The 19,032-nt window shown below is 39.0% G+C and overlaps 1 protein-coding gene across 2 annotated transcripts; it reads left to right on the forward strand.

Moving 5' to 3' along the window:
* The first annotated feature begins 512 nt into the window (after positions 1-512).
* On the forward strand, positions 513-17,429 carry si:ch211-132b12.7 (uncharacterized). 2 transcript variants are annotated; one of them, XM_004076328.5, is made up of 4 exons: positions 513-740; positions 11,601-11,794; positions 11,977-12,098; positions 14,527-17,429. In XM_004076328.5, the coding sequence occupies exons 2-4, from the start codon at positions 11,608-11,610 to the stop codon at positions 15,733-15,735; spliced, it is 1,518 nt and encodes a 505-aa protein (XP_004076376.1). In that variant the 5' UTR covers positions 513-740; positions 11,601-11,607; the 3' UTR covers positions 15,736-17,429. The 2 variants fall into 2 exon arrangements, with proteins under 2 accessions (XP_004076376.1, XP_011481674.1); XM_011483372.4 differs by having other exon boundaries at positions 563-775.
* The last annotated feature ends 1,603 nt before the right edge of the window (positions 17,430-19,032 follow it).

Here is a 19,032-nt window from a genome sequence, read left to right on the forward strand (position 1 = left end):
CTACCAGACACTGCCTTTACTATTTTGGAAACATTGTGCCTTTCGAAGACCCGTCTTCAGCAACATAAGTACCTGTGTCAGACTTTTGCTTAATTTGCTGTTTTTTTTTTTCTTTTCCTTTGTTCACATCAAATTAGTCACAACTTAAAACGGTTTTCCGAGCAACAGTTTTATTTTGAAAATGCCTGTTATTCAAATTATGAAATTTGGTTTCTGATCATTGAGTCTCATTTACCAATTTCCTATTAAACACATTAAGGGTAACATTTTTTTTAATGAATTCTCACATTTTAATGTAACATCAGCTGTGGAAAAAATGGGAGTGTTCTTTTTTCAATTTCAAAGAAAAACATAGATAAGATTTACAACAGCACCTAAACGCACCACGATAGTATGAATACAACCCTCACATGGCAAGTCCAACGTCACTGTCTAAACACGTGCACCCGCACGGGATTGGCCAGCGCACTGACGTTACGTCAAGCGCTCGCCGTTGCGTTAAAGAGGCGCACATTTTCAATGACACCGGCGGGCGTGGCTACGCAAATGAACGAGGAGCTGCGTGTGAGCGGAGCTCCGCCGACATGACTGCCGCGTCCGCGAGCACCTCCGCCTTCGTTGAGCCTCCGTGGGAGATGCTGACTCGGGGAGCGTGACTGACACCCGCGTGACTCCGTCCAGGACAGGAGGACCGAGCCGGCAGCGACATGACATTTCTCACCCTGGAGGAAACACTAAAGGTGGGGAACTTGGATGAAGTGTTCGAGGATATAAGGTTTGGTGCAGAATCCTTTAATTTAAATGTTCTAATAATGCATTGAATGTTGCATTGAAATGTTCCAATAATGCATTTGAACTTTGCTGGACACCACGGTGTTGACGCGGGCGGGGTGACAGCGGCTCGTGTTTCCACTGAGCACAGCTCCCGCTTGTTACATAACCGCGCCGGGGTGGGACCGTACACACACCACCCGACCATCTGAAGCCCGTCCTGCTGCGGCCGCGCGCACATGTGCTGGCATGTTTACACTGTGGCTTTAGTGAAGCTGCACACTTGTTTTCTTTATCACACAGCTTCGCTTGGTGTGTATGAATTATAATAATTTAAAGCAATTTGTTTTTTTTAAAAAAAGATCCTATAATATCCAGTCTGGGTTTGATCATTTTCTCTGTATTATAAATTTTCTTATTTACAATTTTCCCCTAATGCAAAAACTGCTTTGCTATTTGGTTTGTTTAGTTGTTATTTTTTAAAGTGGCTTTGACAAAGATGTTCAATTGATTTTGCTAAAAAATATCAAATCAAATTAATTCTAAGTCGAATTTGAATCCTTACTATGTCACTTTTTTGGATCTTTTAAGTATATAATGTTAATTCCTCCCGAAAAACAGCCTCAAAGCGATATTTTGATCTGTTCACGCATGTTTTCCTCAAAAAATCTGCGCTCTGAGCACAACCCCTCCCAACCCATAAAAACAAGTGGGTTCTCACATTATGATGTCACAAAGTGAGGAACCGCCCCATCCAGGAGGAGTCTGCAGTGCCAGCACCGCCCCCAGGCTAACACTCACACCCAGTTTCTCTGTGGAGCTAGCGGTGACCGGCTAAAACTCTTTCCTTTTCTATCCACGGTATTCTCATCCATCTTTGCAACATTTTGGATGTCGTTTAATTCGTGGACGAAACGCAGACACGCTGGCGAGGCCGGCTCAAGGTTGACGCCATGAAATGGGCGGCACCCACATGGACGAAAGGCGGTGCTTCAGAGATTGAGTCATCTTACTTCCTGGTAGAAACATGAACTGCGGAAAAAACTCATATTTCTTATAAAAAAATCGTTCTTTAGTGTGTCAAAAATTAATATATTATCATATATATGGATAAATTTTACTCTGAAAGGCTATACAATGCATGATATAGGCCTTTTAATTATGATTAAGCTGTTTATAGGCAAAATCAAAAAACCTGTGTCATTTTCTAGAACAGTCTCTGCAGAGCGGCAGTAGCTCTTTAGAAATTGGCCTCTAAACGGTGGGTGGGAACGTCGGCACAAAGCAAACCCCCCCCTCCCCGTTCCCTTCCATGATGCTGAGAGCTCTCTGTTTACATGCTCACTCGCTAGCTTTCAGCCCCTCCCACCCACTACCTTACATAACCAGAGCAACAAATATGGTGACCAATATCTGAGCTTCCCAGCCATACAGTTTTGAGCCACGTGCCAGCTTGGACGATAAAAGCGAAGACGTCCGTGGATCTAGTCGCCTAAAAGTCGATGCGTCAGAATGGAGCAGAACAGGGAGCTTGTGACCAACTCAGCATATCTTCTATGTAACACATAAACTCTTTTTCAAACTGCAGTTTTAATCTGCTCCTTATTCATGACAATTTGACTAAAGAACCAGTGACACTTATTGCCTTTAAATGGATTTTAACAGAAGCATGTACTGCCAAGAAATCATAAATAATAATGAATATTGAACCGAATCCTGAATAGAATTAAAATTAAAACTTCATGGAGGAAAACAGAATCATCTAATTAAATTGGCAGTGAAACCTAACCCTAATAATAGGCTAATAGTACAAGTATGTACCGGTACTGCAGATACATGCTGTTCCGGTGTTTTGCATCAGTGTTGACATTTTGCAGCTACATTCTGAAAGCGTTTAGTGGTGTCCTGTTGCAGTAAAGAGTGCAAAAGCACCGACAGATGATTTCACCTTCAGGACTATATTTAGATGAACAGAAATGGTTCAAAGAATTTCAATGCAGGGATGAACTCTGTCTGTAGACATTATTTGAGCTGCTCAGCAGTGCGGTGATACTGTCGCCTGACAGGAGGTCATTCTGGGTTCAACTCCAAGGTTCACCCTTTTGAAAACAGTTTACCCATTTTCCCTTTAATTGGCTTCCTCCCAGGTTTGTTGGTGACTTTAGCTTGTTCATGTTAGCTTTCAAAATCAACTAATTTCGATTGATATTTTTTTCACCAATATGTTTTACAAAATAAGAATTAATCATTTCATTATTTGTTAGGTTTGAATCTCTATTTATTTGAAAAATGTTTTTTTATTAAAGCCTAACAAATTTAGCATCAAATTAGACTAATCAATCTAATCAATATATGTTGAATTGGAAATTAAATTGTGAACTCATAAATCAAAGTTGAATTCATTCAAAATGTGGAAACAGAGCAATGGCGTTTGCTTATTTGCCTCAAAGTGTTGTCCTCCCAGTCTGTCTGTTAGGTAGCTGATGGCAAATCCATGTGGTCCTCAATAAGAAGTCGCAGATCTGAAAAAAACACAAATCTGCTCAGAATGAACTGACAAAAATGAGAGAACCACACCCAAAAAAAATTATGAGTACATAATCAGTGTGGTTACAATTTACTTAATATTTCTGTCTTAGCTCAGATTTAGAGAAGATGCCATTTGATATTTGAGTTGTTTGTTTTTTTACCAAACTTTTTGTCAAAACTGTTTTTTTTAAATAAAAAAGCATAAATTGTTGACCGGGTTTTTCTTAGTTTTAATTCTAAGATGGTTCTCTTTTGTTACTTTTCTAATATAGTATTAGTGACTTCATTGGAGACAGCGTTACATTTGACTGCATTTATGGCCATCTCTATAGACGTCCTCATGGACGTCCTCATGCTGCACCTCGAACTTTCTAAGAGTTTAATAACAGCTTTTCGCAGTCTGGATTTCTCTGAGCTTTAATTTATATTTCAACCATTTCCCTTCAGGGAAAAGGTACCATGCAATCTGATAAGCCTGTAATTAAAAGATATAAATGAAAAGACATAAAACGTTGAGGGTACAAGCAAAATATTTTACAAAATTCTTTCCCTGACCCGCATGAGTGATCACTGGAACAAGGAACCAATGAGCTTGGAATGCAGTTGAGAACAAAACAAGATTTGATTTCAACAGCAATTATTTTTAAGCTTTCAGACCAGCAAATAGACTTCTTTGTGTCAGGAAAGGTTACACCTTTTCATAATAGATTGTCTCATTCTAGATGGCACCTAAATCTGCTCAAACATGGGAAGATTGTCTCAGATCTCAAACTTTTTAGTTTGAGTTTACTATTCACCAGCGTAGCTGTTGTCTTGACTTCTCTGAAGATTTGGCTTTCTATTTGTTGTCTAAGTTGCAAAACTTCAAGCGCTCTTTGTAGTTAATTAGTTCTTGGACGTCTTTTATTTAGACTATGCAATCCTTGGAATAACCGAGAGCCCAGCCTTAATATGCCTCAAAGTGATAAAGTAAATCCAGAAAACCAATTGTATGATTTTGGAAAAATTAAATAGTCTAAAAGTGCAGAAAATAAGTATTTAGCTCTTGGAAATAAGCAAGACATCAGACCCTCACAGACCTGTCGGTTCTTCTTTACTCTTCTATCCTCCACTTGTTACCTGTATTAATGACACCTGTTTGAAGTGGCCATCCGTGTAAAAGACACCTGTCCACATCCTTACACAGACTGCAACCTCTCCACCATGAATGACCAAGACCAAAGAGCTGCCTAAGGACATCAGGAAGAAGATGGGCTCCATAAAAGAGCTTACCTGGAGTTCAAATGATCTTGAGAACATTGAAGAAACAGCCCAGAACCACATGGGGGAGGGAACTGATTAATGACCTGAAGAGACCTGGAACCTGTCTTAGTTTGCCAGAAATCCTCTCGATAATCCAGAGGAGGATCAAGAGAATGTCATGTCATCATTTTATCTCAGATGAGACAAAATTGGAGCACTTTGAGAGCACTTTGAAATGCCATTCGCTGTGTTTGGAGGGGAAAGAATGCTGATTTGTACCCGAACACAACATCCACTGTGAAGCATGGGCAGTGGCGGTTTTACCCTGAATTACTCCCCGGGCGAGACCCTCCTCTGGCGCCCCCCCCCCCCCCCCCCCCCATAGAGTCACTTTGTCCATTTATTGTAACTGAAAATACAGTGGGAAATATTTAATCAAACACAAATAAATAATCTAAAATAAATATTATAAACTACAAATCACACTAATAATACACTAAAATAAATGTAACTGCAGCACTAAGAACAGAAAACACTAACTAAACCTAACCTTTGTGGCCTTCGTGATGCAAGCTTGTCAATAACGTCATCATATGAAATCTGCTCCCCTCCTGAATGAGTGAGTTGATCACCAAGTCTATTTGACATTGGTGATCTCAGGTATGACTTGATCAACTGGAGTTTTGAAAAGCTAACAGCAGCAGCAGCATCAGCAGCAGCAGCATCAGCAGCAGCAGCAGCAGCATCAGCAGCAGCAGCATGCTACCATCACAGCTTATTTAACATTATGAACTAATATACAACAATAAAACACAACAAAAACTTTGTGTTACAGCAGAGCAGACAGACACACGAATCATAACTAATGTTACAAGTTAAGGCAGAGCAAACATTTAAGAATAAATATCTTAAAAAGGACGTTATTTGCAATATTTGGGCCTACTTCAGTTTTGGTCATGATAGACCAAACAAGAGATTTTTCCTCTGCAACGTTGTTGTTGTTGTAGGGCAGGTAGCATTCGAATTTAGAAAACGTGCATCTAGCTATGCGATAATACCCTTGTCTTTGTCTCTTTTCTCCTCTTCTTCTCTTTTCTTTCTAAATTGGGCACCAGCTTTGACCTTTTTTTCTCCATATTTCAGATGTTTCTGCATTTAGCATAAATGTCCTGACGTAGGTATCAAGTCTGTCGACTAAATCAACTGTCATCTAAGTGAAGAATTTTTTTTTGTTTTTCCATTTTTTATTTGGGCATTTCACACAAAAAAAAACAAAAAAGCATGATTTTTTTATACCTTTTTTATACCCGCAGCCCCCCCCCCCCCCCCCCCCCCCCCCCCCGTCCGTCAAACATTTCCAGCAGGAGCGCGTGCAGCTGCACCCAGGGGCGCCAATTCGCTACATGGCGGCGCAATTTTTATTTTTATTTTTTCATCAAGCACTGAGCCGCGGCCCGCGACCGTTGCCCCCCTGGAAGAAGATCCAGCCAGGTTTGCGCATGCGTTTTGCGCTCCGTGCTCACCTCTCAGCCTGCACCCTTCACCCCGCGCCCCCTCCCTTCTCCTTCTCACACATTTGCGTCTACTTCTCAAAGACAGGAGGGAGCGCAGCTGCAGGGCGGGGGCGCCGCCAGGTTTCAGGCTGTTACAAACTCTGTGATATAAGTAAACCAATAGTGGTGCATAAAGTATTTTACCAGAGCTGAGCCGCTGGCGCCGCCCCTCCGTCATTTTCCGCCCCGGGCGATCGCCCGTATGGCCTGTGCCTAAAACCGCTACTGAGCCAGGGGGGAGAGACAACATGTTATACTACGTTTTTTATGCAAAGGGGACAGAACGCCTGAACTGTATTAAAGAAAAAATAAATGGCTGGGCAAAAACCTCTTTCCATCAGTGAGGTCACTGAAGAATAAACATGACTGGATCTTCCAACATGACAATGATGATCCCAAACATATCGCCCGGGCAACAAAGGAGTGGCTACGTAAAAAGTATTTACTTCAATCCAATAAAGAAACGTGGAGGGAGTTGAAAGTCTGTTGTCCAGCAACAGCCCCAAACATCACAGCTCTTAAGAAGATCTGCATGGAAGAATGGACCAAAATAGCAGCCACAGCAAAATCCTACAGGGAACGGTTAAACTCTGTCACTGCCAACCGGGGTTCCATTCCATTGAAGTATTGAGGTGGACTTTTATTGTTAACCAAATACTTATTTTCTGCTCAATTGTAAATATATATTCTGTAAAAACTATGCAATGTGATTTCCTAGATTCTGTTTTTTTTATTCTGTCTCTCATAGTTGAAGTATCTATGAACATTACAGACATCTCATCTTTTTAACTTGCAGAATCAGTGATCTTTCATATGAGTCATAATGCATACCAACCAGATTTGTTTAAAACAAATTCCAACTCATTCTTAAGAACATACTTAAGATGTGTTGTTCTGGCTAGGGCAGGGTATCTCCAATAATTTCCAGAATCGATTGGATTCAATTCACCAGAGTCTGGATGGATTCAATTGACGATTTTTTTTTTATTCGTATGATCCAGATTTTATTCAATTAAATTTTGAAATTAGATGTTTAACACCATACAGTGTTGCATGATTTCTCAAACGGAGAAGCTCCAACAAAATTGTGTTGGTCAGTAATGAACCCTTGTGCCTTTCAGTTTGACCACTAGGTGGAGCTCATGCTATAGCACGTCACTTTTAAGTGTCTTGCTTTTAATTGAGTATATAAAGCTGTTCATTTAGTCGGCAATGTTTGTTTAGGTCGACCGAGCATGAGCATTAGCCATCCTATGGGAAATTATATCTATTATATGTTAGCATCAAGCTAGCAGACTCCGGTTTTAATGCTGTTATTGTTAAGAAAACACTGTAGATGTATCAGAGCATATTAGCAATGTTCCATAAACCTTCTGATTGTATTTTGTAAACTGTCTAGCACTTTTACAGTTGTACACCATGATTGTTTTAAAGCTTTAGCTCACCAAATCTCACCAAATATCCCAAGAGTAGCATTAGGTCACCAGAAAAGGCAAGGTATAAAGATCGATCTCTACTTACATGGATGCATTATTGATTTATTAAACTTGGATCAATTAGGATCGATTAATCAATTTCATCAACCCAACCCTAGTTCTGGAGTTGTCCCTGACTGTTATAGCTAGGTTTCCTTTTCTGATCACTTGTTTACATCATTTAGAGTTAATCTGGCACTTTTTAAAACCATAATTCAAGACCTACCAGAATTCTAACATCAGTATAGAAACTCTATTCGTTGGCATAATGTTTCTACTAAATGTAGACTGTCTTTCAAATCCAGATGTTTTAGTTTTCTCACTGCAATGGATTTTCATGATCTCGTTAATAACTTGGCTCCATATAACAAAATCAGTCACCTACAGCTGCTTCCATCCTTGGTTTAACCCCACCCATAGATAGATATAACTAAAAGTTGCCAATATCTATAGAGAAGACAGGTCTCTCAATGCATAAAAATTCATATCATAACAGTATTTTTCATTGAAAGGACCATATTTCAAATGGTTCTGTTTAGAAATATAAAACAAAAAACACATGACTCCTTCGACATTCAGAATGTATTGTACTTCATTATGTAATGGCCTCGGCTCTTTTTTTCTTGACTAAAATTTTTAAATATTTATCAGCAGCTTTTTCCTATGAGTCATTTGCTTTGAATTTTTCTCGACCCACTGCTGTTGTGTTGTCAGTCAGTGTCAGTCTTCAGTCTTCCCTCTGTTCTAGCAACTTAAGATTTAATTAAAAGATCTAAATCATCAACATGCTGACTAGTTCTGCTTCCAGTTGTCGCCTCCTTATACCCTATTGTGACTCGTATAAACCTCTCAAAGTGGCTACTGTAACTCCCACACTCAAGAAGCTGGCTGCAGACCCCTACAATCTCAACAATCTTCATCCCATCTCCAATCTATAAGATTGTTTAAATATTTTACTTCTCAGTCACTACCTGTAACCACCAGCATGCTCCAAGGATCTATCCTATTTCTGATAATCTTTTGGTTATATTTCTGCCAAATATTACATATATTTTCATTTTTACGTTGATGGAACCCAGCTGTACATCTCCACCCAGGCCACCTCTGGCTTCCAACTCTTAACACTTCATTAACTCACTCCTTGAAATAATATCCTGGTTCATGTGCAATTTAATTAAACTACATGATAATAAATTCCAAGTGGTACTTGTTGACATCAAGTCCACTTTATCCAAAGCTTCCAGTTTTTTCAGAATTTATTAATAGTTCCTCCCTCCTCACATGTTTAGAGTCTAGGTGACAACTTTGACACACTTGTCTTCACTTCATGTATTAATAGCATCAGCCAGCCTCCTACCTATCAGGCATCTGTGACCCCTGCAACCTTCCCAAATCCCCCACTGCTACTATACTGATTCATAGTCTTGTCACATCTTAGCTCAACACCTTAAGGTATAGTCACATGCACCTGTATGAGGTTGACCCGTATGGGTGCTGCGGGCTTTTGGGTTGTCCGGGTCATTAAGGGGAGCAACCAGTTTCAGGTTAAGGGGAATGGAAGTGTTTTTGCAGTTCTCTTGAGATTCGTACAGCCATCTCAAGGGACCTTGTTAAAAATGGAACATAGAATTTTTTTGGCGTGATACAAGAGTATGATTACGTAATTTTAAGGCTAGTGAAAGTTGCCTGATATACATGTGATGCTTTTGTACAGTTCCGCTTATACAACGGTCAAGTATGAGGTGTGAGAACTGTCCCCTTTATGGGTCCTTGTGCAATCTGCAAGTGTTTGCTATGACTTGTCCCACACAGCACGGCCATAGAAAACATTGTGCATGGAAATTTTTTGCTCTACGGCCTCACAGAGCGGTCTACAACGTTGATATTTTGTGTGGGCCTCCTGTCAGTCATATACCCATCCAATACAAGATACAAATTTTTAGCTACAAGTAGGCCTGCACAATTACCGCAAATTAATCATTATCGCGATATAAAGCTGTGCAATGCGCATACCGCAAAAGATGGTGAAAATTGCAATAAATGGTGACCTTAAATGTGCTAAAACAATCTTATGGCAGCTTGAAGTATTTAACAAATCAAATAAATCCCTTGATGCATTTGGCCTTCACATTGCTGACCAATCAGATGGCGCTCTTTGATGTTAGAAACCCTCCTCCTATGTAGACGAGGGTCATTTTGGAGTATAATTCAGTTATGTTGACTCTTATTTAAATTAAACTGTTGCATTAATAAGGAAATTATGTTTTGGGTTGTTTTGCTACTTGTTCATGTATCGCAAGTTATATTGTCATCACATTGTTGATCCCTATTATTCTGAAATCGCACGTTTTCCTCATATTGTGCAGCCCTAGCTACAAGGCCATTCGAAAACATGCCCCCTCTGTCAGTCTCACTGTTCTGTCTGGACACTGCCCCCAGACTTTTGAATTCCTTCCCTATCAACTTAGTTAGTTAATTAGTTAATTAATTCACAGTAGGCCTGCACAATATACCGCCAATTTATCGTTATCGCAACATCAAGCTGTGCAATATGCATACCGCAAAAGACGTCAAAAATCGCAATAAATGGTTACCTTAAATGTGCTAAAACAAACTCATGGCAGCTTGAAATCTTGAACAAATGAAATAAATCCCTTTATGCATTTAACCAATCGGAAGGACCCGTTTACGTTGTTGATCAATCAGATGAGCCCTTTTATGTTTAATGTTTGCCTCCTACGTCGACAAGGGTCATTTGGAGTATAATTTTTAAACTGTTACAGTGAAATGGAAATTATGTTTTGGTTGTTTTGCTATTTGTTTATATACCGCAAATTATATCGTTATCGCAATATTAATCACCAATATCGCATATCGCGAGTTTTCCTCATAACGTGCAGCCCTAATTCACAGTATTTTCAACAAAAACTCATCTCTTCAGGCTTTACAAACACAATTTATTTCTGTCTGATTGTTTTTTTTACCCTGTTTATGTTGTGTGCTGTACGTTTAGTTTTTTTAACTGTGACCTTGTGTGTCTTAAAAGTGTCTTTAAAAATAAAATGTATTATTAATAGTATTCCAAGTCATCAATGCAAACACTTTAAACCACCTGACAAGCACATTGATAAAACGATGGAACACAGGTCAAAGACCTTTAAACTCATCCATTCACGAATGAAATAATACGTTTAGCTAAAATGATGTAGAACAATTAAAAGCAAAATTACAAATTCATATCTAGGAGTTACCCAGTATGAGCACAGGTTACACCAGTGGTCATTGAGGAAATCCATTGTAGTGATTATGGCCACAATTAGGGTTAAATTGCTCTTAAGGCCTCCATGATTATGTAACCTGAGAGGGGCAAACACAGCAGGGTGTCTGTCTCAACCAGGTTTTGGACCTTACTTAATGAATTTTGATGTATTTATCAAAATATCAAGTGTAAGATTACATGTCATTCATGGTTTTTGTGGTTTTTTAGGTTGAAATCTGATGGTTTCTTAGACAATAGGGAGTTGATTACATTTTTGATAAAGGGCTATGCTCTTTCACAGCTCTTTCAAGTATAGCAGTAGAACTACTTGACATCATTTTTTATTGTCAGTCTCTAAAAACCTTACAGGCTTGGGATGTATCTCATTTGTGCCCCATGCTGTGGTCCTGGCAGGCATTGACAAAGGCTCACATAGTGATTTGCTTCTGTCGGAACACCCATTATGAAGCTGTTTTGCTCACTTTGGTTTGGAGCCTGTCAGGTTCAGAAGGGAAAAGTGCGATGACATAAGCCTCCCTGTAACCAGTTTGGGTTGGCTTAACCATGCAAGCTCCCATTCCTAGACCAAAAATCGCTGCTTTATCATTCCTCTTGCTCTGACATTAGAGACTCTGTCATACTGCTCCGCTACTGCATGTACCCCATGCAACACAAAGATTTTTGTGCTTAATATTTAGCAAACTGACACTGTTTGTACCTTTTTTTTATTTAGCTGTAAACATTAAAACATTATGATTTTTTTTTTTACAGCTCTGACATGCCAAAGGAGCAGGGTCATTCAGGGGAGTTTACTTCCTGCAGTAGCTCAAAGAATGCCAAAGAAAAGAGCAACAGTGCCACTTTGCGAGCCTCTCTGGCTGGAAGTCACAGGAACCTGAGTGGAATGGGTGACATGAGCAAACACATGCTGTGTTTTGACTCTGAGAAGGACTCTGGGTATTCAGGTGAGCTGAATGACTCATTGGATGATGACTCTAGGCCTGCATGGTTTATGCAGGGAAATCTGACAATGTGTTAATCTTTCAATAAGTGTAACAGTTCAAATCAAATCTCTCATGTTTCACAGTTAAAATTGTTCACTCCACACATTGACTTCCTTTGGCAAATGACCATCTTTTTTCCTCAGAGGCTGGCTCTGATGACCAGCACAGCAACGACAAAGAGCCTAAGAGGGCCAGTAGCCTAACCACAAGCAGCTCCACTTCCCATGACAACCTGACCCCCATCTACATCTTCAAAAACCTGCAGGTGAGATATTAATTTGCACTCCATAACTCCCACCTAGCCATGAATTTACAAACATTAAACATTAGGAATAATTATGCCACAAAAGAAAAAATATTATTTGGACAAAATTAAAGAAATAAAATGTGAAATCAATTTTTTTGTTTTCTTTTTAAGAGTCTTTTTTTAATTGAGTCCTAATAATCCTATTCTGTTAGGGCCGGATTTACAAACACAACTTAGAGAAGGAAAATCTGTCTACACAAAAAATTGCTGGTTATTTTTTACATGCATCAACTAGTGCCTGCCTTTCAGTCCAGCAAAATTTGAACGCAAAAAAGTGGCTGCAAACTTGTTTCCATCCATCCATTTTCCAAACCCGCTTATTCCCAGTTTGGGGTCACAAGGATGCCGGAGCTTGTCCCAGCCACTGTTGGGCAGGGCAGGTTACATCCTAGTCGCTTTGCCAAATCTTGCTTAGTATTTGATAAATGCCTTTGAGTGTGCTATATGGATCTATTTGCATTGACTTCCCAACTTTTGTTTGCTAGAAAAGTTGATATTGCAAAATTCATCAAATACTAATCACTTAAATGGATTGGACATTACATTTTAGCTGATTAACAAATGCATTCAATTATGAATTTGGTTTGTAAATCAAACTCTACATGTATTTGTGCAGTCTCTCAAGTTTGCACCTTTTTTACACGCAAACCTTAGTAAATCTGTATTAATTTCATTCCATTTTACTAGCATACATTTTTTGGCTAAAGTTCTTTATTTTCCCTTTTTGGGTTCCTAAATTATACTACATCCCTGTATAAATATCAGTCAGATATTTAAATATTAGATTATATTGCATTTTCCTCCACCTTTCTTATTTCACAAATGTTTTTTGTTTCCATGTGTTTTAAAACAGCAGACATTTCTGCTGCATTATGCAAACATAATTGCAGTCTTTTATACAATCACAGTGAGAGCTTCATATCTGTTTGTTGATTAATAAAGTGACAAGAGGCAGATGAAACCAATCAAGAAATAGAAATATCTTCTGTGCTTTGAGTTAATACTAACAGCTTGTTACTTGCAAGAATGTTCGATTCCGCCTTTAAGATGAAGCTTTGATGCAAACAGTGGTTGCATATTTGCAGGCACATCTCCTCTTCCAGACAAGTGTTAAAAAAACTAAGTCTAAAACCACACTATGAATATGACTAAAGATCAGCTAAAACTTTAATTATTACTATTATTATTATAGTAACTCCCAGAACCCACTACATATGACCAAATAAAACATTAACTATAAACTATACTTTAAAACTAATTTGATTGGAAAACAAGTCATGATGTCATAAACAGGACATTGGGTATTAGGACATTGTTAGCTGTTTATGTAGCTTCTAGCTGTCAACAGTCACTTTTGATTTGTTAAAACTGTTACTTTTAAACAAAATTAAAGCTAACTTAAGCTTTCTTTTTAAACAACGCATATTCTCTACCTAAACGTTCTAAAATGTAGAAAGCAGAGGGTCCAAAAACAGAAGAAAGTGTCCCTAAAAAGGCATTCATTTTAGCTCTATCAAAATTAAAGCAACTAACAAGATAAATCAATCACCTCTTTACAGTTTTAAATTGAAAATAAAGCAATTAAAAATGTTTAGATACTAGGCTTTACATAGGCTTAACGGATGTTGGACTTTTAAACATGGGAGTCAAATCCTCCCTTTTGAAACCAGCCTTCCAGTGGTAACTGGAGAAATGCTAACATTTTGAACATTGGGTTGGCTTCAAAATTGGGACCAGAAAATGGGGCATGGTTATAGCTATACTAAGCTATGAAAAAGCTCATATGATGCACCATTAAAGGACTCTAGCACATTACAGGCAAACAATATTCTGGATAAGACAGGTGAGATTCATTCATTTTAATGGGAACATTCATTTAACACTATAACCAATAACAAACATTAAAAGAAACACAATACTTTACAGTTTTAGGAATGTCCACTAGCGGACAGAGTTTAATAAATATAATTGTCTATACAGTAGGAGAACAATATCTAAACATGAAAAGTGAGATCAAAAGCTTAATAATACCACTTATAGTCACTTTAATACACATAGAGAAATTTGCTATATTTTCAAATGACCGTAACAGTTATCATTTTTCTGTCCAGAATGCAAGTTGATAAAAAACACAACCTTATTGGTTGGTAAAAGTATATTACTCTAAATATGAATGTGTAAGGATTTGTTGCTAAATGTTAGTCATTATGGTTTTTCTATTTTTCAGAATGTGGTCTGTACGTTTGCATAGCTAATGTCTTAAGGATTTTTGACCTGCTACTTACATCTGTGTCATCTTAACTCCCTCCGCATCTCTGCTCTCTCTTTGTATCTGCTCTCTGCTTGCTACCTACATAAAATCCTGCTTACAACCTCCTGGGGACAGTCTGGAGCAGACCAGCTTCTACATGGCCCCCTTTCATGGGCTGGAGGTTGGCAGAGCCTCGCAGGCGGAAAGGCAGCCGCTCAGCTTGTGCTGATTCAGCAGCCAGTGGTCCCCGCCCCTTCGACGTCGAGCCCGACATCTTGCTCCTCTCTGACACCGAGACAAGCCCATGTCAAAAGAGGAGGCAACCGCACCAATCTCCCCAACAACAATAAAAATTCATACCTGCCCATCCTGAATTCCTACCCCCGCATTGCTCCCCACCCTGGAAAGGAGACCCCTGAGGGAAAAGGTGCTGTCCCAGCAACAGGGCTCAAAGAAAATGGCAGTGAAGGCCAAAGCCAGAGCAAGAGAGTTCGTACTGAGGAAGAGAAGAGGGAGGATCCGATGGTTGGCCATTCGTTGCGACTTGAGCAGCAGCAGAGGGAGGCCAAAGGAGTTCATAGCTGCTTGCCTGGCTGCTGCAGCTGTCAACCAAAACTCCAGCATAATAGCCAAAAGCCTCACAGCACAGGATCTCCATCCATCTCTAGCTCCCAGACTCCATCCCCACCCTCTTCATCCGACTCCTCTTCGTCCTCTTCGCCTCCTTCTTCGACAGCTCATAGCCCAGATTGTCCAGGACCGGACAGCACATCCACGCGCCAGCGGCGGTTTCTCAACACAGCAGAGATTCTCAACCAGTCTGGCCTGCTAGCCATCACCCTTCGGACCAAGGAGCTGCTGAAGCAGAACGCTGCTACAGAGCGAGAAATCCTCCAGCTGCGCCAGCACACCCAGCTGCTGTGCCACATTGCGCAGGCCAGTCAAAGCAGTAGCAACGATGACCCAGGCAAGCTAAACAAGCTCTTCCAGGACATGAAGGCATCAGGTTCCTATCCCACTTTAGACCTAGACCGCGTGAAGATGCACAGCAGCAGCCAGCACCAGAGCAGGATCAGAGATGAGGAAGACGTCCACATGACAGTTACAACAACAAACGGCAGCCCTTCCCGCGTGGTGTCCCTGTACCACACATATGATGGCGTCTCACCCCCATCCCCACTGTTTGCCCCCTCGCCTGACATACAGGAGGTCCCCTGTGAGCCTGAGTCCAGCTCAAACACTGTTTCCTCTTTTGTTCCAGGACCTGAGCAGGAGTTGGGACTGCCCCTAGAAAAAGCTGCTTCTAGATTTTCAGACAACTCCGGACTCAACTGTCTCCTGTAGCATCTTTTACTAAATAACAAGTCCCCATTGACCGGTTGCATTGTTGCTCGAAATTGCTCTGCTTTTATGGAAAATCCCTCATTATTTAAGAGACTATTAAAAAATCTTGCTTGTTGTTCTTGACTCATGTTTATTTGTGCCTTCAAATCTTATATCAGCCAACTCAGCTGAGTGTAGCATTTTCATGATCCATGAAGTTTGTTGTGCAGATTCCCAGCATTTTTTATGCCATAGAAGGCAAGAATACTTAAGCTTGTGTTCATCCCAGTAAAGTCGAAATTCTATTGTTCAACCTTTGTACACAGTAAGTGAAAGTAGCTCATCTCATTCTGCTCGAAAGGTGCACAAGAGCAGAAATGGCTCCTATTTTTCTTTTGCAGGCTGTTTTATACTGTTTAAGGTTCAAATGCTGCAGAATTGCTCATATTGTTATTGTTGCTTTATAGTTGCACAGTATTCTTAAAACAAGCAACAGCAGTCTGGATTTTATGAGAATGGCAGTGCGACCTTTGACATTTATGTTTAATTTATAAACAGTCAGAAATACTAGGAAAAACTACATTTTTGTAAGGCTCAGAACAGTTATGTGATGTTTTAGTTGATCATAGGTTTTGAAACTATGCCTTTTTTTTGTAGTGTATGCAGCAATAAGAAAAAAGCTATCAAACTGCTGCAATGCAGCTGCCCCTGGCACTTTCAGCTCTTAGTGGCTATTGGAATAGTATCAGTACTGTATAGTGACCCCCCAGATGTAAATATTATGATCAAACATTTGTGTCATTTTTATTTGCCCTTGTTTTCTGTTTTTTCTCTCTCCCATAATTTGTTCAAACACGACACCAATCAAATGATTATTAAAGCCGAAAATGGCCTTTTGTGACCTTTTTCAGTCCAGCTTCCTCATTCATTGAATAGTTGTTTTTTCCACAATCCTTTAGTTCAAGTTAAAGCCAGTTTCTGCCCAGTTTGGGTTAATTTCGTTTTTTAAAATGCAACAAAAAAGATTTATTTTTAATTAACTGCTAGAAATAAAGCTACTGGTTATGCTTTCTCTTTACGTTTTCATAGATTTGATTTTAGATTTAGTCTTAACCCATGACCCATTTGTCCGTAAAACAAAAATTGTGTGGGGTATACCACAAACCAAGTGGACCACAGAACACATTTCAGATCTGTTACACCAATGTCATCATGGGTCCTTACGGGTTATTTTGCTGGTAATTACACAAACTGCATGACTTTATTTCTGAGTAATTTGTGTTTTTGCAGCTTAACAAACACTCTGTTCTCAAATGGGTCAGCATTTTTGCCCATTTCCATGACTGCAATCTGATTTCACAAATTACCTTTTGTTGTAAAATATAAGGTTAAAACTCTTCCATTTTAGGCTCTGTTTACAAGGGTGGCCATTGGTTTTCTTGACATCTTTTCATTGGAATATTAATAGAATTTACTACTGACAGACTTGTTGCTGGATGTGCTTTTCTGTAGTATTTGCTTCTTAGAGATTTGAGATGTTTTGGCATTTAACTCTGCATCTACAGTACAGATTAACTAAGACATTTTGAAGTTGTATCTTGATTGTTTTGATAGAACAACACTGGTTGTATATCAGTAATCAGTCTTTAGAAGAAAACACTGTTAGTTTCCTCGCTCGTCACTTTAAACAATAAAACTTCTTCCACTCTCTTAAATTTTGTTTTTGGTTACTTGGAACTGATGGGTTTTGTTGTTGTTTTTTTGTTATCAGATACTTGGGTAAAATCTCAAGATAACACGGTAAACAAAACTAGATCTTTTTCCTTATAGAGATGACAAACTACAGTTGACCAATTTACCTTGACTAGCAGATTAAATTCCGCATGTCAATGTTTATCACAGTGAATGAAATAGCACTTTTGTTATTGTTAATTTATCATGCACTTGGGAAAACGTTTTGCGCATTGTGAGAATGCGTAACTTTCTGTTTCTGTACTCTTTTGTACACTTTTTAATAAACTCTTCAACTACTTCAACAATTGAACTCATTCAACCATCAAAACTTTAAGCTCTTTTATGAGATAGGTTCTTGAAAGTTTCAACTTTATAACTCAACAATTTTTAACTTAACTTTTATTTTGTTAGCACCATTGAAAATAAATGGTGGAACTTTAAAATTCTCCAAATTCAATTAAAAAGTTTGAGCTATGCAAAAAAGAAAAATTTCAAGAAGTTCAGAGCATTCAATATTTTTTAAACAACTCTGCAGATATTGGAACTTGGGTTTATATTTTTCTTCTTAAAACTCCTTACGGTTTTTACAAAATCCCAGTTTAAGTTTTATGAAAATGTCAGGTCATAACTGGATTTTTAACCCTTGTGCTATCTTAGGCACTTTAACATTGGGAGTTGGGTCATCTAGACCCATGAGACAGTGCACTGAACCTTTTCTCTTCGATGATTTGTGATCCTCACTGGTGTCCATGGATTACAAGAAATCTTCAACTTTATCCACTTTTGTCATGGTAGGGAGAACACGTCAATGTAAGGGTGGGGTCATAGGATAGCACAAGGGATAATGGAAGTCAATGGAGTGTGACATGTTTAGGAGTGGTGAGATCACAGTCTGGAAAGGGGATTTGGAAAAACGTTTTTTCCTAATAAACTGTTATAACTTCAAAACCGAGTCCAGGAAACTAAATATCCCTTTAGTTTCGTAAAATCTCACTCACAAAAATTGTGTAGTAATTGTTTTTCCTAAGAGCACAGAGTCTGAGATAACCCTTACTCCACACCCCCTTTGTCAGATGACCATTTTCGTCCCAAATCTTCATCTTGCGATTGTGAGACCAAAATCGGATTGGAGGCTGTATATTTCTGCAAAAAGGAGGATCTACTAAATATTGACGGCATGTTTCTGTTGGGATGCCCAAATTTACGCACCTGCCTATTTTTGTTTAAGTAATTATTGCAGTTTCTTTAAATCCAATAAACTTCATTTCACTTCTCAAATATCACTGTGTTCATCTGCTATATGATATATTTAACTGAAATTGATGATCCATACAACCAATGATTTATGAAGGAAAATTTTGAAAATTATCAGGGGTACCCAAACTTTCTTATACCACTGTAGATGTTAAGATATGAACATTTGTTTGAAAGGTGTAGAATTTGACCCATTGATTTGTATGGAATCAGCTCAACACCTACTTTATCATTTCCAATTCTTACATTTAACTCACTGATTACTGAAACATGACGTAACTGAAACCATAGGTCCTTTTCAAAGATTAAACAAGAAGTGTCCAGAAGAAA

Source organism: Oryzias latipes, chromosome 14 (assembly GCF_053564925.1).
Source record: "Oryzias latipes strain Hd-rR chromosome 14, Olatipes_Hd-rR_3.1".
NCBI classification, from domain to species: Eukaryota; Metazoa; Chordata; class Actinopteri; order Beloniformes; family Adrianichthyidae; genus Oryzias; species Oryzias latipes.

Excerpts from the sequence above, each read along its gene's own strand:
- si:ch211-132b12.7 (XM_011483372.4), top strand. The coding sequence starts at position 708 with ATGACATTTCTCACCCTGGAGGAAACACTAAAGGTGGGGAACTTGGAT. Across the intron at positions 11,795-11,976 it reads GAAGGACTCTGGGTATTCAG|AGGCTGGCTCTGATGACCAG; the intron begins GTGAGCTGAATG and ends TTTTTTCCTCAG. Across the intron at positions 12,099-14,526 it reads ACATCTTCAAAAACCTGCAG|TCTGGAGCAGACCAGCTTCT; the intron begins GTGAGATATTAA and ends TCCTGGGGACAG.